At 42.0% G+C, this 26,176-nt stretch overlaps 2 protein-coding genes across 5 annotated transcripts in view; one reads left to right on the top strand and one right to left on the bottom strand.

Moving 5' to 3' along the window:
* The window catches only part of bop1 (BOP1 ribosomal biogenesis factor), a 71,520-nt gene extending 67,441 nt beyond the window's left edge, over nt 1–4,079 (bottom strand). The window contains exons 1-2 of the mRNA XM_064348348.1: nt 3,919–4,079; nt 3,179–3,430 (exon numbers count right to left, since the gene is read on the bottom strand). Coding sequence (XP_064204418.1) covers nt 3,179–3,430; nt 3,919–4,017 — 351 coding nt within the window. The 5' untranslated portion in view covers nt 4,018–4,079. The remainder of the gene's footprint in view (nt 1–3,178; nt 3,431–3,918) is intronic.
* A 549-nt stretch (nt 4,080–4,628) lies between these two features.
* Nucleotides 4,629–26,176, top strand: part of hsf1 (heat shock transcription factor 1) — a 34,814-nt gene continuing 13,266 nt past the window's right edge. The window contains exons 1-14 of one of the 4 annotated variants that reach the window (XM_064348350.1): nt 4,629–5,216; nt 6,079–6,187; nt 6,293–6,429; nt 7,533–7,657; nt 11,395–11,470; nt 11,662–11,723; nt 12,377–12,473; nt 12,635–12,771; nt 15,293–15,505; nt 16,191–16,268; nt 18,639–18,744; nt 19,128–19,193; nt 19,595–19,658; nt 20,571–21,250. In XM_064348350.1, the coding sequence (XP_064204420.1) occupies nt 5,085–5,216; nt 6,079–6,187; nt 6,293–6,429; nt 7,533–7,657; nt 11,395–11,470; nt 11,662–11,723; nt 12,377–12,473; nt 12,635–12,771; nt 15,293–15,505; nt 16,191–16,268; nt 18,639–18,744; nt 19,128–19,193; nt 19,595–19,658; nt 20,571–20,716 (1,548 nt within the window). In that variant the 5' untranslated portion in view covers nt 4,629–5,084 and the 3' untranslated portion in view covers nt 20,717–21,250. Of the gene's footprint in view, nt 5,217–6,078; nt 6,188–6,292; nt 6,430–7,532; nt 7,658–11,394; nt 11,471–11,661; nt 11,724–12,376; nt 12,474–12,634; nt 12,772–15,292; nt 15,506–16,190; nt 16,269–18,638; nt 18,745–19,127; nt 19,194–19,594; nt 19,659–20,570; nt 21,251–21,570; nt 22,856–26,176 lie in introns of those variants that run through there. The other 3 variants (XM_064348349.1, XM_064348352.1, XM_064348351.1) reach the window with 3 other exon arrangements.

The raw sequence follows: 26,176 nt of genomic DNA, 5'->3' as shown, positions 1-26,176 counted from the left end.
TGCTTTGGGTTATATAGCATTACTTTTTTTTAAACACCCAAGTCATAAGATAATTAGCATACTTTATAAAGTGGACAAGATGACCTACCGACTGGCTTTTGTTCACTGTATTCTTCCCTGTCAAATTTGACATTTATTTCACAAAAAAGGTTCCATTGTGATCACATTCAACACGCTCTGAATCTCACTAAAGTGGATTGTGCGGCTGTGCAGTAGTTTGCCGACTTCTGATTGGCCAACGGACGACAACAAGCACTGTTCTCATAAATCGGGCGTAGCCCAGACCCTCTAAAATGAGGAGTGGGTTAAATGCGATCATGAATGTTCTTTGGCAAACTAACACGTGAAGCAGTTGGGTCTCCACAGCCATACAAACTGCAGTTGCACATACACGGGACCCACGGCAATACAGCTCCACATAAAATACTTCGCTGCACATAAAAACTGGGCCAATTGAAAACATACACCAAAGCTGAAATAATATCAAACAAACCCATAGAGAGCTATTCCTTTAAGAGTTCTCAATGCAATGCATGACTCGGATGGTGCAGTTTTTACAGAAGCAGATGGTTAACGCTAGTAGCAATTCCAAAATTTCCTTACTGTTCATGTTTACTGATTTTTAAAATTCAAATTAAAGTTGTTTAAATTGTTACCATCACAAATTCAAAATGCTTGTCTTGTCATGGGTCTACAGAGAGTAATCACAACAGCAGCCTGATGTAATTTTCACCTGAACGTAAAATAAATAGGTCTATAAATAAATAATCCCTTATGACTATGTCAACTTTGCACTATTGAGTTTGTGTGTGTGTGTTTGTGAGTCAGTAGTATTTGAATGTTGTACAGCTATTTTTTTCCCTTTGGTGGGAACTTTTCAGCAGCTAATCTGAAGTGTTTTCTTTTTGTGTGACATCGGTGACGGTTTAGGCAGTGTGTCTGAGAGATTTCATGGCTATATGTGCCAGGTTGGGGTGTTTTCACTGTGAGGGTGTTAGCTTTGAACAAAGAGCATGAAGTTTCACAATATCTAATGTGTAGAACATCAACATACTGTATGTAGGACATTCTGTGCAATTTCAAGATCACGCACAAACCTCACCACTAGGGGGAGGTAGCGCTTCGAAACCTAATTACATACAACCAATAAATCAACTCTAGCGGTCAATGACATTCACCTGACATCCCAGATGTGTCTCAGGTTCTTTATCTTTGTTTACTCACCATTTTTTATTTTCTCAAAGTAAGGAATGCGCTTTTATTCTGTCCTATCCCTACAGCATCCTCCATCAATTCCACAGACCGCCGTGCGCATCCTTTGAAGCACACTAAAACCAACAGCTGTTTCTTACCACAGTACAGTCCACCATCTGAAGTATGCAGCGAATAAGCTGAAGAATACCTGGCAGCTGGTGCAGGCATACTGTGGGGAGAGTACAGGCACACAATCGACCAAATGACCAAACGAGGGCCTGAGGATGCGTGCGATACCCAGCCTGCCAAAACATCTCACCAAGCGAAACGCTGCAGGTAACTTGGCACTGCGGCACAGTAGTGCGATAAGGAGTCGGCTCCACACCTTGGAGCTTACTGCCACACCAAGAACCGGTGACTTTCAGCTGGTTGTGGTACCGAGCAGCATCCCCAGATTTTAAAGTTTTTTTTTATCTGATAAAAAGAAACTAGTTACAGAATATCACGCCTTCCTTTCGGGGCACAGATATCTTAATACACACAGGTGAATGACTGGAATGTTTTCTCAAGTAAGAGTATTTGTCACTTACGACAGGCTTACTTTGCATCATTTCATTGAATAATTGACACCATCTACTTTCTTAACAAAACTTCATGGTTTCATTATAATTTAACAACCTCAAAAAGCCAGAAACAAACGGCAGCATAAAAACTGAATTTACACTGAAGATTATGGCAGGGGATGGACATTAAAAAAAACTGAGCACAACTTCCGCATCTACATCCTGAAAAGTGCATAGTTCTGCGCAAAAATTGCCTGTGCCATTCCTGTGGCAGCTTGGCTATACACAACTTGAAGTATACACATACAGTTAAATGCTAAATTACTGGGACAGGGACACAATTTCTGTTGTTCAGGCTCTGTACTCAATGTATCATACGCAGTTCCTTTGTTCCTCCACACATTCTTTTTTCCGTCACTTTGGCACAGGTAAATACTTGTCTCATCTGTCGATAAGACTTTGTTCCAGAACTCTGTTCTAGAGGCTTACCGGTGGTTTGCATATTGTGGTGAACGCTCTCAGGTTATGCTGGTGTAGTCCTCGCTTTATGGTAGTCTTTGACACATCTATGTCATCTTGGAGAGTGGTTTTTCTTCACAAGTGAAAGTATTCTTTGGCTATTCACTACCTAACAATGTATCAAATGGCCCATTTTGATGCACCCAATGTTTCAGCCATATCTCTGATTGGTTTATTCTGATTTTTCAGCCTCATGATGACCTGCTTTATTGGCATTTACACTTTTGCTGATTCTCATGTTGAGAAAACAGCAACAAATTTCACACACAGAATCAACTCTAGACACTTTGTTAGCTTTCTTGTGCATGAACTAATGATGCAAAAACACAGCTGGCCAAGAAACAGCTGAGCAACCAATTGCTTTTGCTCCACTAAAATGGAGAGGGGGTTAATGTATAAAACGGGCTGTAATTCCACCAAGGGTCACCAGTACACATGTAAATATGCCTAGATTACAGTGGAGAGTCTGCACAACCTCATTATCATTGTTTTATTCAATGTGCTGGAATGCACCCATAACAAAAATTGTGTCACTGTCCCAATACTTTTTCATTTAACTGTATGCATGTGGAAGCCTGCTCTCCAGAATTGGGAGTAAGCTGTAGTGATGCAAATGGCCAAATTTAGGGTCGGAGTATGTGTTCACAGATTGGGACCTAGACCAGAATAGGGCTGAGCTGATGGCATTCGTGAAGGAGTTGAGCTTGGAATAGGGGTATGTTAAAGGCAGGATTTGGGCTGAAGGAGGGACCAGGCAGGGCAGGTGGCTAGTGATGCATGCAGATGGTGAGCATATAGTCATCCAAATGCTAATCACAGCGGTATGGTAAGAATATCAAACGCTCACGAGGAGAGTAAAATAATCATCAAATCACTACCCATTTCAGATGGTTTACATTTACCTGAGGTTTGTCCTTTGTCCTGTGAGGGAGAGCTGGAGTTTGTCTTTCTGGCAGTTCCACAGAAGTGCTAGTCTCTCCATTTTCATCAGCAGTAGGTGCCTCTTCTTCATACTCATCGTCACTTTCTTCATCATCGCTGTCACTGCCGGAGTCCTCTAGACCTGAGAACACGCTCTCTGCACTGTCAGACAGGTCTTCCTCTTCATCATCATTAGGACTGCTGCCCCCACCATCAGTATTAAAAATAGGAAGCTAAAAGAACATTTGTTGTTGTTTTCATTATTACAAGAAACGTAGTGAACATATCATACAAAAGCAATTGGTTAATAAGGAGTAAATCTGGTTTACTAACAAAAGAGCATAAAATTCTGAACCAGTAGTTACAGTTTGGATACAGTGTACACCGGAAAGCAGATGCGAATTTTATCCAAATAGTTCCCTAACGTTACACATGTGCCGTAAAGCTGGAGTATCTAGTTAGCAAGCCAAATACCGAAAGCAAGTTTTTAAAAAGACCACATGCGTATTAAATGGGCCAAATAGCAAAACAAATACGAGTTAGTCTTTTACAGATCGTGCAGACTAGCCAGATTTCACAGGTGATATAGGCTAGCAACAGTAGACGAGCTGCTATGAAGCGAGTTACTCTTTAGCTTGATCACTCCTGAGTAAAAGCTGAATAACCATTCCGATGTATGGCACCACACATCTACAGTAGTAATTATCCCATTGCTCTCTACCTGTTCTTCGTCCTCTTCAGAATTTCTTCTTTTTACACTTTTCTCTTTAGCTTTACTCATGATCCCGTTTTGTTGCAATACAATTTTGGAAACAGACATGCTGCGAACCGACCATGTGGTTTCCACAGAGGTTAGAGTTCATAGTTGAAACCAATGCCGAACCATTTCCGGGACGGACTTTCAAAAAGGCATAGTCAACGACGCATTAACGTCCTTTATCAAAGTGAAGGTAATAGCTTACATACTTCTGGGTCACTGTTTTAATTATGCGTTAATGAAAATACTATTTTATTTAGAAATCGGCCGATTACCGTAAAACGCCTAAATTTCTGTTGAACTACAACTCCCACGGAGCAGAAGGTGTCGTAGCAACTGGTGGAACTTGTAGTTGTAGTTCAATTTCATTCGTAATTTTTACGTTAATCCCAATTATTTCAACTTTGATTTTTTTTTTTAAAGTGACATTCCCAACTATCGGCAACACCTTTCGTAAAAGAGTTCAATTATAGAAATAGTACTAATTGTGTTAGTGAAAACAATAAAAAACGGATGGTTCAAAATATTTACACCGCAAGTTGTAGGTATGAAAAGGTAAGTTTTTTTAACGTCATTGAAGGGTCAAAGTTCAGAGATCTATTACTGAAAGTTTTAGTAACATATAGAAATAATAGCTATGCACACGCTGTAATTGTTACTATTAAGATATATAGTTTTAAACGAATTTTGACGAATTACGTATGTTTTGTTACATTGAAATTATTTGTAATTTTTCGCGAATGATGTCACAAAATGGCGACTACCATGCGACTATGCAACGATGATTTCGTCTCTACGCAGTTGGTGGAAATGTTAATTTAATGGAAATTTCCACTGTTTGGGGTTGGGCAGTTTAAAGTCAGTACATCGACTAAAAGCAGCTATTTAGTGGCAGGGGAGAGAAGGGTCGTTACTACAATATTTTAATAACTAAAGTATTCTCGACATCAAAGAGGGGGTATCAAGGTCTGTTGTGTTCTGTTAGACTAGCCTGCTAGCTAGCTATACAGCTGGTTAGCTAACGAGTCTGCGAATGTAAGTCTAATTTCTCAGTTGGCCCTGGTTGATGTCACCCAGGCTACGTCGTGACCTAACGTTACTTTATAGTTTGTTTACTGTTACTCTCCGTTATGGAAATGGAATACAATGGTGGTGTTACGGGCGGGGTGTTGGTCAGTGGAAGTAATGTCCCTGCATTCCTAACGAAACTTTGGACTTTGGTGGAAGATCCAGAAACGGACCCTCTCATTTGCTGGAGTCCGGTAAGTTAGCCTAAGTAACAACAACTAACATTTAGTTAACGCAGTTATGTCAAGAACATTTTCAACCAGTCTGCTATAGACAACCGTTTTATTTATGTAAAACTTATGCAAATACCTGCAAGCTACGCACTTAAAAACCCAAGTGCTGAATAAGTTAGCTTACGTGCCTACAGTTCGCACGATTACCTAGCTAGATAAATGAGCGTACCTTGTATATGATATTGGCGTAAGCAAGGCAAAGTATCTGCTTGCACCCTGTTTCAGTGTTTTAATTCGGGTCTTGTTATTAATTAACATTGCCCATCTAGCCTTACTCAAACAGCTACGACTAAGGCCGTCAGCTGCTGGATGAGGGGGTGTGGTTCTATGAATAAAAATGAGCAATTGGCTTAGCCTGCAGCCTTGGACGGATCCGGTTTTGCTAAAATAAAAATGGACATCGTGTTACAAGATCGGTCAATAAGGCTGTTTGGTATTTTATGATAAACCTAATCATAATTTTTAAAAAGTAGTATTGTATTGTAATATAGTGTAGCCTAGATTTTAAAACGCAAAGTTGTTGAAAAATGTATACAGTATATATGTATACAGTTCTTGTGACAGCATTCATACCCCTATTCGAATATAGGAATATTTGGAGCATTGCGAATAAAGCAATTGAGCCTTTTAACAACTGTTAGCATACACATGGAGATGTTATTTCAGTTGTTTGTAATATGTAATAACATTATTTTACATAATGGGGTGACACTGCATAATTATTAGTGTTGGTTGTAAAAGGTGAAAAAAGTTGTCCAAATAATTTTTGCCCTTATGTTTGCTACAAGATCTTTTTTTATATATACATTCTGTTTTTTTCTAGAGTGGAAACAGCTTCCATGTGTTTGACCAGGGAAGATTTTCTAAAGAAGTACTTCCAAAATACTTCAAACACAATAACATGGCCAGCTTTGTCCGCCAACTTAATATGTGTAAGTGAGAAAAGCATTTACCCTTCCATTTTTATTCTCTTTTTGAGGTGTTCATTTTTATGTAAGAGCGAATGTTTAAAACTGTTCTATCATCACTGTGGACAGACGGTTTCCGCAAGGTCGTCCACATTGAGCAGGGCGGGCTGGTGAAGCCGGAGAAAGACGACACGGAGTTTCAGCATCCCTACTTCGTCAGGGGCCACGAGCTGCTGCTAGAGAATATCAAGAGAAAGGTCACCGCTGTGAGTACACAGCAAGCCCCCGCTCCACCCCAAAACACCAAACAGCATTTCTGAGCGTTGCTTGGGTGAACTGTCACAAGTGGCAGCAATGTGTCATGCGTTGAGGTTGGCCGGTGATTTCTCTGTTATTGAATATTTCATAAAATGGGTGTATCGTGTAACTTTACTAAATTTCTGGCTTGGGTTAAATGCTATTTTATTTTGTGTCATGAAAGCTTTTAAGTTCAGACTAACTGTCCCAAAACATAAATATTATTGTTCCATCAACATAATAATAACATACTTAACCAAGGAAAGACTGCATTATCCCACATTAGTTAAAATATTTAATGCCATTATGCATCATAGAATCTAAGCATCTATTTGGCAATTTGGAAACCTCAGCCTAGTAATGATCATATTGAGGCATTCAGAAATTTCCAGGATCCAGTCGCTTGTTAATGAACCGTAAAATGCTGTTAATAACTAATATTTTTTTGTAAAGAACAAGACACGTGGCTTAGCCCTGAGTGGGGATGGAAACAGAAGACTTGAATTTTAATATCCCCTCTGGCATTAGTATATTCAAATGTTAAAATATTCCCGTAAACTGCAATGGATTTTGTCTGAGCACAGATGTGCTTTAGCGTAACTTTAATTAATTCCCAGTGTTCATATTTTTTGTTTTAATTTACGCAATATTTTTTTTTAATCAGGCAGAATTTAAATGGAAATGAAATGAAAACAGGCTAAAAATAAAAAAGGTGAATTTAATCAAATATGCCATTTTATGTTATGTTTTTCGCCATTTGTTGAATATCACTCACTGTAACTTAATCTCTTTTGGCATCAAAGATTGAGATAATCTTAAAGATGCGGGACTGCAGCCAAATGGGACTAGGTGGATTAGAGACAGCGAGCCAGAAGCCTGAACCTTAATGCAGAAGCTTCCCTCTCCTATTGATTTATGGGTTTTTCCATCTGTATTTCGTGCCTATGGCCAACTGACCAGTTCATGCTGCAACATAATACCAAATGCCTTATATCCATTGTTTCATGGGTTCAAGGGACGTTGAGGTGGATTTAACTGAAATTTCTTCGGTTTCCTTGCGCTCTCCCCGCAGGTCTCTAATATTAAGCACGAGGACCTCAAACTCGGCCAAGACGGGGTCTCCAAACTACTGAATGATGTGCAGCATATGAGGGGAAAGCAGGAAGCCATGGATTCCAAGATCAGTGCCATGAAGCAGTAAGTTAAAGACTGAGGTAGTTTCAGGGACCGTGGTGCAATATCAGCACTAAATACTGCGCCTCGGTTTTTTTCCCTCTCTTGTCTCAGCCCCCCCTCCCCCCCGTGCTATTGTGTTCTTCACAGGTTCTTTCCAAGAAAACAGGAAGCAGAGGGACATGACTGAGAAAAAAAAAAGTTCAAAAGAAGTTGTGCAATGTCAGTCTTTTCATAGTTTAAAAGCAAGCAAAACGGCTGTGGTCAAGAAACGTATCGTTTTAGAAATGTGGCTTGTTGTTGAATACGTTATTACATGCATGCAGTAGTCTACTGCTGAAAAATTCCGGCAGGAGTAAAATGTGTTCTGTTGGATGCTGTCAACAGGCCACAGCTTTTTAAAGAGTACTTGCATCTACAGTTCATACCAATGAACATGCCAGTAAGACCTGAATGAGTAGATGGTCTCGAAGGTCGTTGATGTTTGTAAAATAGGCTTATCATCTTTTCTGCAGAAAAGTGTCACATTGGAGCAACTCGTGTACAAAATTAGGGTCCAGCTGGTCAGTTCAGTGGAGTTGACCGAATATGTATGCTTCTCCCTGCCCTGTTGAGTGTGAAATAGAAGGATGACTTAATTTTGACTTAAATGGTTATCGATGCCGTTAAACGTGTTTGGTTGCCATATTGCTTGGCACTTTGGGACTAAGGGAGCTGCTACACTGAAATCTGTGGACTGTGAACAATAGCGTCGAGCCTGATTTGATCAGGGCTGTCGCTAAATAGGCTTGGAAGAGAAGGGGAAAGTGAAAGGAGAAACCGAAACAATCTGCTTTCATAACTTCTGGGTTGGACCCCTGAGAATAATTCTTTGTGGGAGAGACCTAAACCTTGCCTATTCTACGGCTGTTTTCCCATTGAGGATTTCTGCATCCCTTTGGTTGCATGGTAAATATAGAAATCAGAAGTATGTATGCTTCTCCCGGGAATCAGTTACTGCTGCATTAAGTCTGCGTAAGCCAGTTTATTTAAAGCCAGCGATTAGCTTCTGAATTCCTGCAGCGCATACGCAATAGGCAGGCTCATAGTCTGATCTCAGTCTGCAGGCCTGCTCACACACTTAAAAGACCACTAGTCAAAAGTGCGAACATCGGAATGCGGTGTTTCTGTGTATGAAATTATGACCAATCATGACACAGCTAGGAGAACGTGTGTTTTATAGAGTAGGCCTAATGTTTGCCGACACATTAGGAAAGTCGGTGCTATTTTGGGATATTGTTACATCTCCTGTCCCGAAGGGGAGGCATGTTTTGGATCCCAGTTTGTTTCCAAGCTAAAGATCAGTTTGTCCCGAATGCTTTGCTAGAGCATGCTTGTATAATCGTTTTTACACTGTGCAGTGTTGTTCTAACACAGAGTAGTCCACTGTTCAATAGGCACCCTTCCCGGTGACATAGTTCATTACTTTTATTTCCATACAACCCAAGTGTCACTTTTGCAGTATGCCCAAAAATCGAAGAAATATTGAATTATCTTGTTGCAGAATGACACAAGGCACAGTTTTAAGCAAGCGTTATCGGTGCGAAATTTTCCATTGTCACTAATCTTAAAGGAGAACCTCTCGATTTCCCCATTGCGCAGTCCTCCGGCTGCCCCAGACCCTTCATTGTCTGTGTCGGCCCTGCTTCTTTAAGGCAAGTGTTCTTCCTCCTCCTCGTTCCCCGATGACATTGCTGACTTCGTCGTGTGCGGGCCAGCGCAACACCTCTCTGCCGCACTGCGATATCGCAGGAAAACAGAAAGGATCTTGCGAAACGGCAGTTTATCTTTATCATCGTGGTGTTCGGTCTCATCGTGATATCTGCATTCCGTGCGCTCTCTGAGTCGGCGAGTTCCCGTGGCCAGGCCCCTCGGTCGTTAGAAGTCTGCCGCGTGTTCGAGTGTTCCATGCAAAACGGTTAGACTCAAAGCGCACCGCATGGGAGCGGAAATCAAGCCCCAGCTGTGTGTATAAACCAGTCTTGCCTTATCTTTATTTTTGTGCGCTTTGTGCTAACATGTGCCTGTGATATGTTCAAATCATTCCAGAAGTAGGTTTCTGCCCCCGTTTACTTGTTGGTCTTCCATCTAAACTGGTTGGGTCCTTTGTAGTTGTAATAAGCATTCGCCTGCTGATTTCATGTGAGATTTTGAGGTCATGGAACCAGGCAAACCAAGTTAATGCACAGCACCGTTGATTGGCGCAAGCTACGCATTAGTTAAGCTCTTTGATCGAAAGCAGCCCTGTGAATGCACGTGGTGCAACTGAGGAACATCATGGCAGGTCCCTCGTTTTAAAGAAGCACCAGCACGTGCGGACAGCGTACAGTTGGACGGTCAGTCCAGAGAGTTGATGAGTTGGCGTGTCAGGGACGTCCTTGTAGGGCCACGCGGGACGGCACACGCCGGAGGGGGGCGTGCGGCAGTGGCCTCGCTCCTCCGGAATCCGCACCTGTCCCTATAAACCGGCCCCCCCCCTCGGCCTGCTGGGAGCTCCCGAACCCGGGCTCAGCGCACCAGGGGCCTTTCCTGGGACGGCCCCCGGTGGAGCTGCTTCCTGTGCAGACCGCTTTTACGGGAACCCGCGCTTTTATAAGGCGACGAAGCCGCCCGATGAGCGCCATAAAGAAAGATAAAGAACTTTCCGCGTCGGGAGCTCTGCGGTTGGTAACGCTGAGAAGATGTGCAGCTTCACCGAGTCGCTGAGGGGTAGCCGACTTCCTTCCTCAAGGTCTTTTTCTTTGTTTTGCACTTTTTAAAACTCTGACTTTTGATATCATACATGGTTGTGATGCAATTATTGAGTTTGCAACCGTAATTATTTACACAAACAAAAGTGTGTTCAAGAACAAAGAAAAATATTTATTTTAGCGCTTTGACCCATGGTTGACCCAAGTTTAAAATTGTGGCAGATTTTCTGTTCTGTGGTGTGACACCGATGCCGGTGTTATGACTGTCCCAGATTACTTGAATGTGTTTGTTTGCGTTTTTCCGCGAGACGTCTCTGTCAACAGCAAACGTAACGTGAAGAAGCTAAAACCTCTAGTTCAGCCTCACTCTGAGCCTCTTTTGATGATTGCAGTTGTTGTTTTCGGACCGGGTCATTTGAAGGGTTTATTTTGAGGTTGACTGTGGAAGTGGGCTACGGCCGCACGCACTACAATTTAAACGGAGTCAAGGGACCCACTTTAAGAGGACCAGGTGGATGGGGGAAACCTTTATGGACTGCACTAAAAACCTGAATAAATAAAGGCTGCTAAGATCTTTCACTAGCCATTAACTTAGTAAAATAAATGCTCCAAAGTGTTCCTCATCTTTTTGCCGCAGTTTTACTGTTCTGTAAAAGCGGGAGGCCGAAATTCCTTGGTGGGGGACCGAGGAAGAGAGCGGCGGGACGGGGTCTTCTCTTAATTGCCTGCAGCTGGGCCCTCTGTCCCTCTACCAGAGGATGATTTCAGCTCACACCCCTCAGCTTTCACGTTACAAATTTAATTGGACAGGAATGTGTCTTGTATATGCCTTGGCTATAGGGGTTCAGGCCAGAGACAGCCCAGGGATTTTGGTGACTCTAAACAAGAATATTCCAAAAAGTGTTCCAAAAAAAATTAAGTTTCAATGCTTGAATTGTGTCGCCCCGTTGTTGGTGCTTCATGTTGGTTCTTTATTTAACATTGTTTTGTGGTCAGTAATGTCTCCTGTGTGCGTGTTTTCCTTCTTCCTAGTGAGAACGAGGCTCTCTGGAGGGAGGTGGCCACCCTACGGCAGAAGCACGCCCAGCAACAGAAAGTCGTCAACAAGGTGATCCCGCAAATTAGCGCATCTGTTCAGCAAACTCCGGAACATGTGCCGCGGTCATTCAAGTTGGCGGATTATTAGTGTCGTTTACCGCAGAGTTTTTTTTGGCTGGCGATCGCGCTTCAGCTGTCTTATTGGCGATTGACGCCATTTTTGGCGGACGGTCCAGTTGACTCTCGTTTTTGTCTCCGCAGCTCATCCAGTTTCTGATCACCCTGGTGCAGTCCAACCGAGCTCTCGGGATGAAGAGGAAAATGTAAGCCATCTTGAATCTTCTCAAACTCGATTCCCCGCCCTTGGAAGGGTGCAGGGTTACTGTAATTGCCGACTACCTAGAGGTGTATCGGAAACTTTCTTCATGGAATTCTGTAATTCTGTGGGTATTCAAGGCCTTGTCCATGGTGCCATAAGAACCAAGTGTTACCTGCACCACTTAGGAGACCATTACATACCTAAATTTAGCATTTCAAAATAAACACCAAGCATTCTGCTAGCATGTAATTTATCATTGTCTCCTTAAGGAGCTGGAGCATTGGAGGGGGGGGGGCGTGGCACTTTCATACTGAATCCCATGAGCAAAAGGGCAGTTATATCATTTTCGCTTCTCTGGTCCAGAGCATTTCAGACATTGTGATGGACACGCCCCACAAAGCAGATAGATTTTTTTGTTGTTGTAGGGAATCGGTACTCATGTCTGGACCGATATTCAGTGGGAAATCTCTTCAAGGCCGATGTTTACAAACAAACAAGGGGTTTACGGTAAAGGGTGTCACCTGCTTGCCGCTGTCTAATAATTGCCAATGAGATGGTGCGTAATAATTGCCATTGTGGGATCTGGGTTATCCAAAATGTATCTTTGACATGTCGATGCTAAGTATAGAAAAGAGTGGTTGTGTGTCGTCTCTGCAGTCCCCTAATGCTGAATGACAGTAGCTCAGCTCACTCCATGCCCAAGTTCAGCCGGCAGTACTCCTTAGAGCACCGGCAGGGTTCTCCCGCCTTCCCGGTAAGTACGCTGCTCTTACTCACTTTACAGTCCGCCGTTTGATTCATACGCTGTGGTACATTAGCCCTGGCTGTGTCCTCGTCGGTTATGGCACTGGCTCAGTTGCGGCCTCTTGCCTTCTGTGCATGCTCACGTGCCTTTGTTCTCCTGTGTCCTTGGAGGCCCCCACGGCAGCCTACGCGGGAGCAAGCCTCTTCCCCCCCGACTCGCCCGTCAAATGCGGCCCGATCATTTCTGACGTCACGGACCTGGCGCAGACGAGCCCCACCGAGGTCGCCAGCGAGTGGACAGAGAACAGGCGAGTGCAGCATAGTACGCCGGAAGCAACTGATCCAGGGTCAGCTTACCCGGCCCCCACACCAACCTTTCATGTGTGTCCGTCTCTTATGGGATGTATGTGGAGGTTTTCGGGGTTGTTTTTTGTGTCCGTAATTTATATATTGGGTAATTTTTGTATTCCAAGTTCCCTAGACCTCGACATCCCATGTACATAAAACAGAATTTTAAGCCATAGTTGTAAGTAGCTGGCCATTGGATGTGAAATACATCTCCTGACTCTCAAAAACGAGGCACCTGGTGTCCTAAAACTAAATTCAGTTCGTGAACCAAATTCATTGACAACAGCCCTGCCCAAGGAAGAACTTCGAGTCGAGTGTTTTTAAATTATATTTCTTTGCCCCTCTGATTGATATTGTGGCCATTTTAAGCAACCAGATACGCGATGTGAAGAGCTGCAACTGGCGACTCTTCGCAAAACTCAAGATTTGTGACATTCTAAAACTGACCTGTTTACATCAAAGCGACAAGGCATTCCTTATGGTTGCTTACTGTCGCAACGATTCTGACCACTTCCTTGTTTACCGTTACTTCCTTGTTGTTTGCAATAGTCATCTGGCAAATATCTAATTCTATATAGCAAAAATGGACGAAAGTAGCAGCGATAGTGAGATGCTTGCTGTAGCGGCAGCACCGCTAATGAAAGCGAGGCTTTGTGAGAGCCGAACGTCCTGTCCTTGGAGGCGGCCATATGTGCTTCAGCCCCTGGAACATGGAGCGCACGCACAGATGTACGAGGACCGTAATTTCTTAAATTTACCCATCTGTTCTCTGAGCAGTTTGCTACTCATTTACCACTCGTATACCTCTTTTATTAACTTTGAACCGCAAGGTGATTTAGATATTTTTTCTCTACCCTTGGTTTTTTTTTTATTTTATTTTATTTTTTACAGATTATACCGGTTTATCCAGTAACCCCTCATGCACACTCTCTTTTTGTTTACAACACTTACCCCTGTCAGAAAATGTCAAGCTTAGGCCTGGATATGATATGGATTCGTTGGTAGGTCCTATAATAGGAGGGGGAAAAAAACATTATTGCTTACAAAAAAAATGTGTGTTCATGTGAGTATATCTCCAAAGCCGAAAGTGTCAGCTCAGGTATTTCATCTTGCATTACAAGAATAGGTTGTATGGAGTGGCCACATCATAGAGCCATGTCAATTGGACATACCATTGCATTATGGTATGTCCAAATGGTATATGGTATGTCCAATGCATTATAATATATAAAAATATCAAGAGAGTACCTGGAGGAAATATACTCAGAGCACTGAAATGGTTAAATAAAATGTTTTATTTTATTTTGATGAAACTGCAACCAATTCAAACGGTAAATAAGCATGTTTAACTATAATAAATTGTAAAAAAAAAATTAAATCAATTTACGTTATATAACTATGAGATAAAAATACAACTATGAATTATATATTTTTGCCATGAACTGAATGATTAGGCTACAAGCTACTGATGTAGGTTATAAACGGCCTACTAAAGTAACATGAAACCCAATGTTTAAAACAGTTTCAGAATAACTGTAGGCTTTGTAATGCCGGCGAAACAATGGTTATGTTTCTGTAGTTATAATAGTCAAAATAGTAGTAGATGATATACACAGGTCAGCAAAAACTACACTTAGCCTATTAGAGTAGCGCGAATACGTCAGTTTTTATTTCACTTTGTCCTCAGTTGCACGTTGTCCTTTATGGGAGAAAACAATCTATTCATAGAAAGTGCACTTTCAGTTTCATGTCCTGAGCAGTCATCTTCGTTGCAGAATGAGGTATGGCATGACGTGGTACTGGTTACAGTGGTAACTGATAACATTTATTTCTGAGGAATGTTTCTGAAGTATTACAGCTGCAGTGCTGCATGCTGCTTTGTGTGTGTTTTCAGTAGCTAGCACTGTTGGTGACAAAACAGCTGAAATTTATCAAAATGTATTCGTGGTTTTCAGATTAAATCTGATTTTATCGTTTGTTGATTCAACATATTTGAGAGTCCCAAGTCTCCGCTTCATAATAAAAAAAAGAAAAGAAAGCAATCCTACGTTCAGAAAAGGGGAGTTTTCATCAGGGAGTTTTTTGACCCCAATTAGCGTCATCCGGGTTCGAGGAGTTATTTACCACAGTGCAGTTTTTAAATGCATGATGTCACCAGTGCAAACTTTACCACTAACCCCTTAGCACCCCCTCTCACCCCCCCACGATCAACACCACCACCCACAAATAAAATTTTTTTCAGGAGAACACTGTCTAGGATGTGTCAAAAGTCCATCTGCATGTACAGAATTGGTGAAGCACAGATTAGTTGGACCGGTCATAGATAACTGCAATCTAGACTGAACATTCTCTCCCAACCCAGTAAACCTTGTACCAGATTATACTCCTGGAGTTGGAGTGGCTGACTTTCACCATTGAATAGGAAAGCGCACTGATGCGCTTTGTTAACAGGGCTGGCCTGTGTGACCCCTCTTACCTCAGGAGGAACCCGCTGGTGCGCATTAAGGAAGAGCCGGGGAGCCCCCCCCTCAGCCCGGAGGTGGAGGAGGTGATCCCGGGGGAGGTGTGCTCCGTGGCCGACACGCCTCTGTCGCCCACGACCTTCATCAACTCCATCCTGCAGGAGAGCGAGCCCGTGGCCTCCGCCCAGCCCGACCCCGAGCAGAAGTGTCTCAGCATCGCCTGCCTGGAAAAGTGAGTGACCCGTCTGCCCCCCCAGGCCAGAACGCTGTCCGACCGCCATTTAATCACAATCTAAGAGCGTCTGCTTCTGGGGTCCTTCTGGGGTTTGTAATGATGTACATATGCTACTGCATACACGCATCAGGAGTGGGCCACACTAGCAATGGAGGTGTGATGTCTCCATGCTTTAATACACACAAACTCCATTTAAAACTGGTGCAGCAAGGGCTTGGTTTACTTAGACCTTTTAGCCCACGCAAAACCAATAACGCGACAAATGATTGATCAATGTATTTGTTTTGCCCCGATCATTGGTCTTGCTAAAAGGTTTTGCACGTGCTAAAGGTCTTCGTAAATGAGGCCCTAGGGGTTAAGAGTTAGCGGTTAGCATGCTAGCGTGGTGTCGACATGCCACACGCACAGCGTAGATTCCTCGCGCTTCGCCATTCAGCTACTTCTTTCAGCTCATCGCTCAGGCACACGACAGCATCTAGCTTGCTCATATAATCCCTATAAAGATAGCACTTCACCTTTAAGTAACTTCCGACCAACTGGCATTGTGAGTTTATATTGTCCATCCCGTTGGTTGAGGCCCATCCCCCGACCCCCCCCCCCCTTCCCTGGCTTTAGAGCTCTGTGCCCTGTGAGCCGTGTGTCTCCCTCTGCTCCAGTGCCTTTCTGTGTTTCTATCTTTCAGTGCTCCACAGATGTCAGAAGTCTCTTATGTTTGCTCAAGTCTTCCCTCCACCTCTTCTCATCCCAGACCACTACCAGGGTTAGCATTTCATAATGGCTCCCTGTCCCCAGACCGCTCAACACTGTGCCCTAAAAACCAAACTGACTCATCCCTGTGCACTTTGCTCTTATACCCGGGCAGTCCGATTGGCTCTACCGGTCGTGCTTTCACCACTTGCCCGTTAGCCGTGAATAATTTGGTGGTGTGTGGGCGTGGTCTAAATTGTCATTTGCTGTCCTGTATGAGGTGGATTTTTTATCAGCATCAACAGAGCTACGCATTCTCAAGATGCTTGCACACTGACCTGTGTTACCCCATCAGGGCAACCTTTGACATAGATTTTTTGAATGCCTGCTGTGCAAATAAAAAGCCTTGGTGATGCTTGAATACAGAAGGGGGCACTAAATCAGACACTGAGCTACCTTAGGTTACCAGCTAATTGCCGGGAATTCAGACGCAGATTATTCCGCGCCCATCCGTTGTCCATTGTCAGCTCTGTGTCGGGCACTCGTTTCCTTATGGAGTTGCGAATTGTCCAGTGGAAACTGCAGTATGTGGCCTTGTAAATCTTGTCATCCTCCTGTGCCCCAGAGAAGAAGGGTTGGCTTGCTCACAGACAGTTCTATGGTCTTCTCTTGGTATTTACTCTCGAAAGAGGAAAAAATAATACACTTTTGTCTGCTTTAGATGTTCCAGTTGCTAATTGTTGGGGGGGTTAATTTGTCAGAGCTGTCTGGATTGCAGAGAGTACGCCTTAATCATTGTACAATAGTGAGTGGCAGTTGGACAATGGGATTCAGAACCGGGAGCAAGTACAGGCCGGCCGCATAACACCGATATTCTTAGCACAGCAACCCAGAGTTAGTGCTGGCTTTAGTTTGTTTGGTGACATCAGTGTGTATATATATATCTGTTTATTTTTGTTTTATCAAGAAGCTTCTTTCGCTGATAATGTGTTGTACCGGTAAAATGCGTGAGGGGAAACAGACTGCATGTATCGTTTTCCTGTTTCAGATTTAACCCTTTACCTGGCCTCCAGATAGTTTCGCTGAGATTTGACAAGTTTTCTAGGTATCCACTGTAGTTTATCCTGATACTGTGGACCTCAACAGTCTCTAACTTTTGTGGCCTCAAAGCGGCAAAAATTTACATTTGAAAATCTCAACAACATCTCTTTCCAAAAGTAATGCCACAGTTACTCGTGTACATCCACAGAGATTAACTTGTGCATGGTTTGATCGAAAATTACTTTCTAAAAACTACGCCAACTATATAGCCGCGCAAACTCTCAAGCAAAGCACGCCAGCATTCTGGGGCTCAGTGTCAACACTGTTTTAAAACATTGTTTCAGCATTGCTATGGACCCATTGTGGTCTGTTGTATCAGGCTGAGCAGCAGCGGATATCTAGGAAACTGGTCAGATCTCAGCAAAAATATCTGGATGGATAAATAGTACTCTGGGTAAGTGCAAACCTACCTTAATTTCATTTTTGGGTGAACTGCCCCTTTAAGGTGTAAGTGCACAAATATTTGATTTGAATGTTCTTGAGTGAACATTCTAATGGTGATCTAACCGTCACTATTGACGTGCGTTAAAGATGATGAACGTTCGTGGTGAACTAAGTTTGCGGATGGATGCAACTAAATGGAAAAAACAACTTGGCCAACATTAACATAAGTGAAACAAGATAGCTAGATTAGGTCTAACAATGTTTGCCAGCTGATTTTCTGCTTACATTTTTTTTAAAGGACAGAACGAATATTACATTGATCAAAGTCAATTATAACAGCCAAATGATTGTCAAATTACTTGTTTTCTCAGTGTCTTTCCTGTCAGCAGCCATTTTTGTTGTTTGCACTACCGTTTCAGACTGTTAGGTAACGTTAGCTAACTTCCGCAGCGGACAGAATAAAGTTTGAATATGTTTGAATACATTTGCGAACATTAGCGTACGATCGCCGTCTTGAACGCACGTCTGGTGATTGAAAGCAATGGAGTTCAAGAACACTGACTTCTAGTGTTCGAGAAAATAATATACCAAGAAACCTACTCTTCAGTGGGTTAACAAAGCAGACCTGCACAGGGACTGCTAAAAGACTGAAAGAGCCCAAACCATTCTTCCAGGCTTGAACTAATCGTTTGGGCTCGTACCTTGAAATTGTCTTTGATTTCTCAGCTCCTCTCAGCGCTAGTCAGCAACAGTCACAGTCTTTAACTGTCTGGGGACAGGCTCAAAATGTTTTTCAATAACGTGTGGAACTGCTGTGTTGCCTGAATGCGACCCACTTGTTTGAATAAGCACCGTTTCTCTCACATAGCAATTTTCACAACAGCCGATGTGTCCGCCGACAGTGTCGCAAAAAACCCCCTGTGCTCGCTTCACGACCCCCGTCTGATCTCAATCCTAGGTCCGAACTGTGCGACCATTTGGAAGGCATCGATTCCGGATTGGAGAACCTCCAGACAATCATGAATGGGCAGGCTATCAATTTTGATTCTTCGCACCTTTTTGATGTAAGTACCCTGATTTTCCGATATGGCAATATTAAGTAAAGACCCAAATGAACTGAAGTTGCAGGTACATATTTTGGATCAGACACTGCCCATTGCATCTTGAGCAAAGAGTTTAAGGTAAATTGTTTTGATAAATAAATTGATATAAAATGGACAGTATGTACCGTGTTGGTTGTATAAGTCACTCTGTGTCTGCCATGTAGCAGAAGTGATGAAATACTAGACAGGTTAATCTGTCAGCAGTCTATGATTGCATTATGTTTTAATTTAAACAATATTGTTTTTTCATTAATATTTGTTTGTAGCTGGCAGATGCTGAGGAGGGTTCTTTTTATGAGCTTCACTGTGTATTTTGTAGTGACCCTGGTTTTCACCATTCACAGGTGTTCAGTTCCTCACTATCAAACGCCGAATTCAGTTTGCCGGATTTGGACAACAGCCTTGCCAGTGTAAGTATTATTGAGTATTATTGGGGACGGAGTGTGGCACAGTGGGTAAGGAACTGCGCTCGTAACCGAAAGGTCGCAGGTTCGAATCCCGGGTAAGGACACTGCCGTTGTACCCTTGAGCAAGGTACTTAACCTGCGTTGCTTCAGTATATATCCAGCTGTATAAATGGATACAATGTAAAGTGCTATGTAAAAAGTTGTGTAAGTCGCTCTGGATAAGAGCGTCTGCTAAATGCCTATAATGTAATGTAATGAGTAACTTGTTACCAATTATTGTACCAATAATTTGTGGAATTGTTGTTCTGGCCTTGCCAACAGTGCCCTATGGTGATTGTTTTCCATTAGCTCATTTATAAAAGGATAAGGTGTGTACATTCATTTTAACTTGCTTCTTTTTGAAGATCCAAGACCTGCTCATACAAGACCAGAAGTCAAATGAATCGAGCGAAAACACAACAGATGCTGGTAAGTCTACCCTCCCTCGTTATAATACAATAGGCAGAAATGATGGTCTTTTAGCACATAATTTGTAAAGTATACAAAATCACAAACTTGTTTTATTGGATAACAGCAATTACCAAACAATATCGGACCGATTGCCTACTTCATGTGTTCATGCAACGTGGTGCACTCTGCCATAGATTTTGCCTAGTATTATTTTTCGAATACGATATTTGTCTTGCATGTGCAGTTTCTATTGGTTCTGGATGTTATATCTTTAAATTCATTTTTTAAAATCTGTCCATGGCTAAGAGGACCAGAGTGGGTACATGGTTTGTCAGCTGTAACTCATCACTTTATTGGTTCCCAACAGTGGCTGGGATTTTCGTTTAATTCCATTAAAGATGATTACCATAGCCTTCACAATCTGTAAGGCCATTATACACAGGCAACATTTTGAGGGAACGTAGATGGGCATTTTTGCCCATAAAAATCTGGCCATTAGTATTTTTTCACTATGCTTTTATTATTTAATTTATTATTTATATGCTTACCTCCATCTTTAAGTACAGTATGTCAGTTATAAATGTACCTTAGGTAAATGTAAATTATATGTTGGGATCAGCTGACTGTGTAGCACATCCGCGCTCTCAGTTGCCTTTGCTGTTTAGGCCTGACAGTCTAGCTGGTGCTAGACTCTAAATGTCACACAGAAAGTGAAAGAACGGTCAAAAGGGTAGCCTGCCAGATACAAACAATGAATATAAAAGACGTTTTTATTTACTTTGTGTGTCGCAGTCAAAATAAAAGGTTTTCTCTGCTCCCGAATGACTCACTGCAGTCAAAATGTTATTTTACATTATGAAATAGATTTGTTATCCTGTCTCCTCCTTTTCCACATCATCGGGTATCCGACATTGCCATCGGCCATCGAAGGAGTGATTCCTTTGGAATCGAGAAGGCTGCTCCACTCTCCACATCACGGTCGCATTGTGCTGGATTGCAGCATCCAAGCTCAACAAACTCCCAAGATTCAATTTTCAGTGGCTAAGCATGCGTTCATCGCCCTTATAGCACATTGAAATAATGTGAAATAAAGTTGATTTGGGTTGTTTTCTTGTGTATCGGCTCACGTAAAAATCAATGCCAATGCACGTACAGGCTATGACACTCGTTAAAAAATAAAACCGTAGTTTGTTTTTCAAAGTGACATTTATATTCGGGGCGGTTGGTACGCCTCACTTGCCAAAAATGTCACAACACATTTATGAAGGCGCGTTCCTGCTTTTTAAAACAGTTGTAAAGCGTTCTGAGCATCTTGTTTGTCAGGTTTAGCAAATCCGTTGCCATGACGACTCTTGTCTGCCAGTCCTCGTTTGTCCTGTCACTACTGAGAGTGACATGCACTCTGTGTGGATGGCCGACCTCATCTCACCGCAAACACTCTTGCGCCCATCTAAAATAGGCTTTTATGTAACGTGAATTTTCTAGCAGATTTAAATTAACTTTTCAGATTTTTCCTCAAAATCGCATTTTGGCAGCCAAATATTGTTAGTGCAGGAAAAATCCTGTTGTATATGGCACGTCCTAAAAATAAACTTTCATTCTGAAAATGAGTATCACATGGGGCTTCCATTTAACACATCCAGATAAAACATTTAGCTTTCGGTCTAATCCCAAAGGCCAGAATCAAATGCTAATTGCCGGTGAATTGGCGGGAACCAGTCTCTGCGGTCTACAAGCAGTAGTCCTCTAGGCAAAGTCTGTGCTCCTGAGCCTGTGGACCAAATGATGAATGAAATAGCCAGCAGGCTACACGTGCAAGGATGGTGCCCCTCCCGAGTGGAGGGAGAACACGGCAGCTTTTGTACGGTTGTTAAAAAAAAAAAAAAAAAAAGAAGAAGCCAGACATGTCTGGGTGAATTTTGATTCGCAGGGAAGCAGTTGGTCCAGTATACGTCCCAGCAGGTCCTCCTGGCAGACCCCATCAACATGGACAACAGCGGGGAAGACCTTCCCATTCTGCTGGAGCTGGAGGGCGACGCCTACTTCCGCGACGACTCGGAGGACCCTACCATTTCCCTGCTTTCCAGTGATTACCCCCCCAGTGACACAGAGGACCCCAAGCTGTCATAAACACATACAGGCTTTTCATTTTAGTTTTATTTTACAAAGGATGTACAGCTGTGTCTGTCGCTCCAGTTTCATAGGCGGTTGAAATGAACAGGTGAACCAAAAAAATTAAATTGAGAACACTGTAAATTCAGGCAATCGTTTTTTTACAAGTTGTGAAAGCATTTTTTTTTTTGCTTAATATCCCAAAAAGATGGGTTTATCTTTGTTTTCTTTTTTCAGATGTATTAGGGTAGCTTAACCAAGATAAATAAATTTATCCTCAATTAAATAAATTTAAGCAATAGAAACGATTAAGCTCCTTGCATGATCGTTCTTGTTTTCTACAAAAATATTTTTAGCAAGTACCTAAATAAGTATTATGTTGGACACATTGAAGGCGTACTATGCAGAATTCTTTAGCCTTGCTTTGGTCCTGTGTTTACAATGAACAAAGTCTCCTACTCTGTCTTCAACCCCACCCACTCACCCCGAGTTCCCCACCTTACATAGGCTAGCTGGGTAGCTGGAAGCGACATTTTTTTACAGGTCCAACAAAGGACAAGCCATCAATGAATCTGGGCATCATACATAGCAACAAACACCCTGATGAAATGTGATCCCGAACCACAGGCCCTGCAGCCACACCCACTCCTCCGTACGCAGAAAAGAATGCCCCGCCCATAAAGTCCCAGACATGTTTTAGAAAAAATAAATACAGGTGAAGGTGCACATATTGGGTGAAAGTGCATAAAGACAGAGATTACCAGTGCGTCATAGATGTGTCTCAGCATGGTTATTTTTATAATATTTTCTAGGTAAAAATCCTGCATAGTATGCCTTTAAAAATGAACCTCTGAAAGCTGAGGGAAAGTGCATTGCAGTTGGTCTATATCTTGGCTGTACAATCTGAAATCTTATTTTCCTGTCCTGATGAACATTGCCCATACAGAAGGCTGTCACTGGTGTGTTGCTGAAATGTTCTGTATTCTTGCCTTCTGGTGTTCGAGCAGCTTGCTAACCATCTATTTTTAACAGATAGACCTTTGTGCTGTACATAGCTTCTGTAATATGCATTTTAGGCACAGAATATTTATACGTTTCCAAAAGATAATATTGAATCCTGGAAACAGGGAATTTGTTTTTGCATATAAATTATGTTGTTGACTTATTTCTTGCAAAAGGAGAGCATGGGTCTTTGGTTCACCCTTTCTTGCAAAGAGAAAAATGTGGGTTTGAAACTAATTGTTATTCATTATACCACTAAGATTACAGTCATGCTACCGTTTTTTGCTTTGTTTTTATTGAACTAAACCATACCCTTGGTTAAACAATTGTAATCTTGAGTGTAAATTGCAATAGTTGTCTTTTTTATAAAAAAGATATCTGCCTTTTATTGCATTGGCTCATTTGCTTTTGAAAGCCAGATTAATTGTACACAGCCAAAAGAGATGATATAATAAAAGGTTCCTGTACATATGTACACTGTAGATGCATACATTTTAATGTTTAAAAGCAATTTTAATAGTCAACACGTTCCCATATCATCCTATACATACCAGCATATTTTTGTTTTATGGATTGTCTTTCAGAAAAATAAAGATCCACGAAGAACTCTTTTTATTTTTAGAGTTGTTTAGAAATGGCTTGCTTTATTGAAAGGGGGCTTGATCATTATTTACATTTCAGGTTTAACTGAAGGAAAACAGAACTATTTTTCATACGTGTTACTTGGTTACTTAAAATCTTTGGGTTTTTAAAATATATATATATATACTGTGTGTGCACTGTATTTGCAGTTAAATACACGGGTATTGGGCAGTGACAGTTTTTATTGTTTTGGCTCTGCACTCCAGCACACTGGATTTGAAGTAGAACAATGAATATGGGGTTAAAGTGTGGACTGTCAGCTTTAATTTGAGCGTATTTACATTGCATGCATACTGCCCCCATTTTAGGGGAGCAAAAGTAACTGGACAAATGAACACAACCTGAAATGAAGTCATAATTTTTAGTACTTTGTTGCAAATCCTTTGCATTCGATATCTTCCTAGATATCTTCCCTGGTGATGCTTTGCTAGGCCCGTACTGCAGCCATCTTCAGTTCCTGTTTGTTCCTAGGTTGTTTTGCCTTCAGTCTTGTCTGCAGAAAGATTAATTTGGCCAGTCTAGAACATTCCACATTTTGGTCCTGAAAAACTCCTGTGTTGCTTTACCAGTGTGTTCGGGGTCATTGTCCTGGAAGGTGAAGCACCAATCAGTTTTGAGGCCTTTGGATGGATCTGACTAAAGATGTTTTTTGTTACTTTTAGCAAACTCTGACCTGACCACTCTGTTCTTCAGGCTTATCAGTGGTTTGCATCTTGGAGGGAACGCTCTGAGGTTGTGCTGGTGTCGTCTAGTCTTTATGGTAGTATTCACAGTCGAAGGTATTTGGTCATCCCCTACAGTGTCAGTCTTGCAGTGTATCAAACAGTTTATTTTGACCCAATGTCTCTGATGGGTTTATTCAGATTCCTGTTCAGAGACAACAGCAACAATGCAAATTCAACACCTAGAATTAACTCTATACTTTTTTTTTTTTTTAGCTTTCTTGTTCATGTACTGGTGATGCAAAGACACATCTGGCCAAGACACAGGTGATCAGCCAATTGTTCCATTACGTTTGCTCCCCTAAAATGTGGGGACCATGTATGAATAGAGCTGTAATTCCTACATGGATCACAAATTATAATAACCTCAAATTAAAGCCGACTGTCTGCACTTTAACCTCGCATTGTTTTATTTCCAGTCCAGAGCAGAAACAACGAATATTCTGTCACAGTCTCAATACTTTTGCATTTAACTGTATATTGGCATACTGCATTGCCAAGCATTGCTTTGTATAAGGGTGTTACCAATTCCTGAAAATGTTGAATTTGTAAGCAACTTTTATTTTTTATGCTGATGAGTGTTGAGGTGTTTATTTCTGTGTCCAATAGATGAACCTTAACATTCTTTTCAAACTGTTAGTTTGGCAAATGTCACTGCGTGAGAATTCCTGTATGAAAAGATTTTGTGTATAAGGATGGAACCTTGTTTTTGGCATGTTTTGTCACAGATTATCATGGTTATTTTAAAATGTTCAAATACAGGCTTTGGCAAATATAATACACATAACTGGTTGTGTGTGGTTTGTTCTTTGCTGATGCCATACTTATATTTACATGACAGTTTTTTAAAGGAATACTATGCAGGATTTGTTTTTTTCGCTTCTGTGTTTACAGTCTAAAACATTTTCTTCCATTCTCAACCCAGCCTACACCCCCAAGATGACAAAGCTAATGCACCAACAAAATAAGTAGTTATACTATATGACCAAAGGTATATGGATACCCCTTGATCTGGGGCTGTTTTTCATGGTTTGGGCTGGGCCCCTGAGTTCCAGTGAAGGCAAATCTTAATGCAATGGCATTACTGCCAGTTCTGTGCTTCCAATTTTGTGGCAACAGTTTGGGGAAGCCCCTTTCCTGTTTCAGCATGGCAATGCCCACGGGCACGCAATGGAGTCCATATAGAAATGGTTTTGTAGAGATAGGTGTGGACGAACTTGACTGGCCTGCACAGATTCCTGACCTCAACCCTATCCAACACCTTTTGGATCAATTGTAAAGCCAACTGTGAGCCAGGCCTAGTCGCCCAATCAGTGCCCGATCTCACCAATTCTCTTCTGGCTGAATGGAAGCAAATCCCTGCAACAATGCTCATCATCTTGTATAAAGCCTTCCCTGAAGAGTACAGGTTGTTATAGTTATAATTTGTATGTGATGTTAGATGTCTGGTGTACACACACTTTTGGCGATGTAGTGTATTTTGCTCTGTCTTGCTATATCGGTAGCTATATGACTTTGTATTGCACTGTTGGTATCATGTTTCTTTCAAAAGCAAAGTTACAGGCTAGCTGACTTTAGGTTAGTGGTAATGGAACAGATCTAAGCTGGCCACTGCTAGCACAGCACCGACAGGTTTCAGTCTGTAAGATAAGCACACATATTCACATGCACATCAAATCGTTTGCCTCTCCCACCACGTAGTTTGATGGGAGGCTGTCTTCTCCCTTCAGCAGACTGGCGAAGTAGCCAGCCAACCCCCGTGGCAACAAAGGCACATGACTGCACATTCACCTAAATCGCTGAATGAATTTAGTGAAAAATGTCTCTCCAACCAAGGATATTGCTCTGTAGTAGTTCAAACTGCAGTCACATCTGGAAAAAATACCTATATATAGGTGGTAGGTTTTCTGACTCGTTGGACTCCCCTCATTACCTAGCCGAGATTAGTGGATTGGAATCTTATTCTCCTGTATTGAGTTGTTACTTTGTAAAATATTGGACCCTACAGAACATTCTTGGGCCATCATGGCCAGCTAGCTAATGTTGGCAAACACAACT

Source organism: Anguilla rostrata, chromosome 8, assembly GCF_018555375.3.
Source record: "Anguilla rostrata isolate EN2019 chromosome 8, ASM1855537v3, whole genome shotgun sequence".
Classification (NCBI taxonomy): Eukaryota; Metazoa; Chordata; class Actinopteri; order Anguilliformes; family Anguillidae; genus Anguilla; species Anguilla rostrata.
This window is presented reverse-complemented; position numbering and strand designations above follow the sequence as displayed.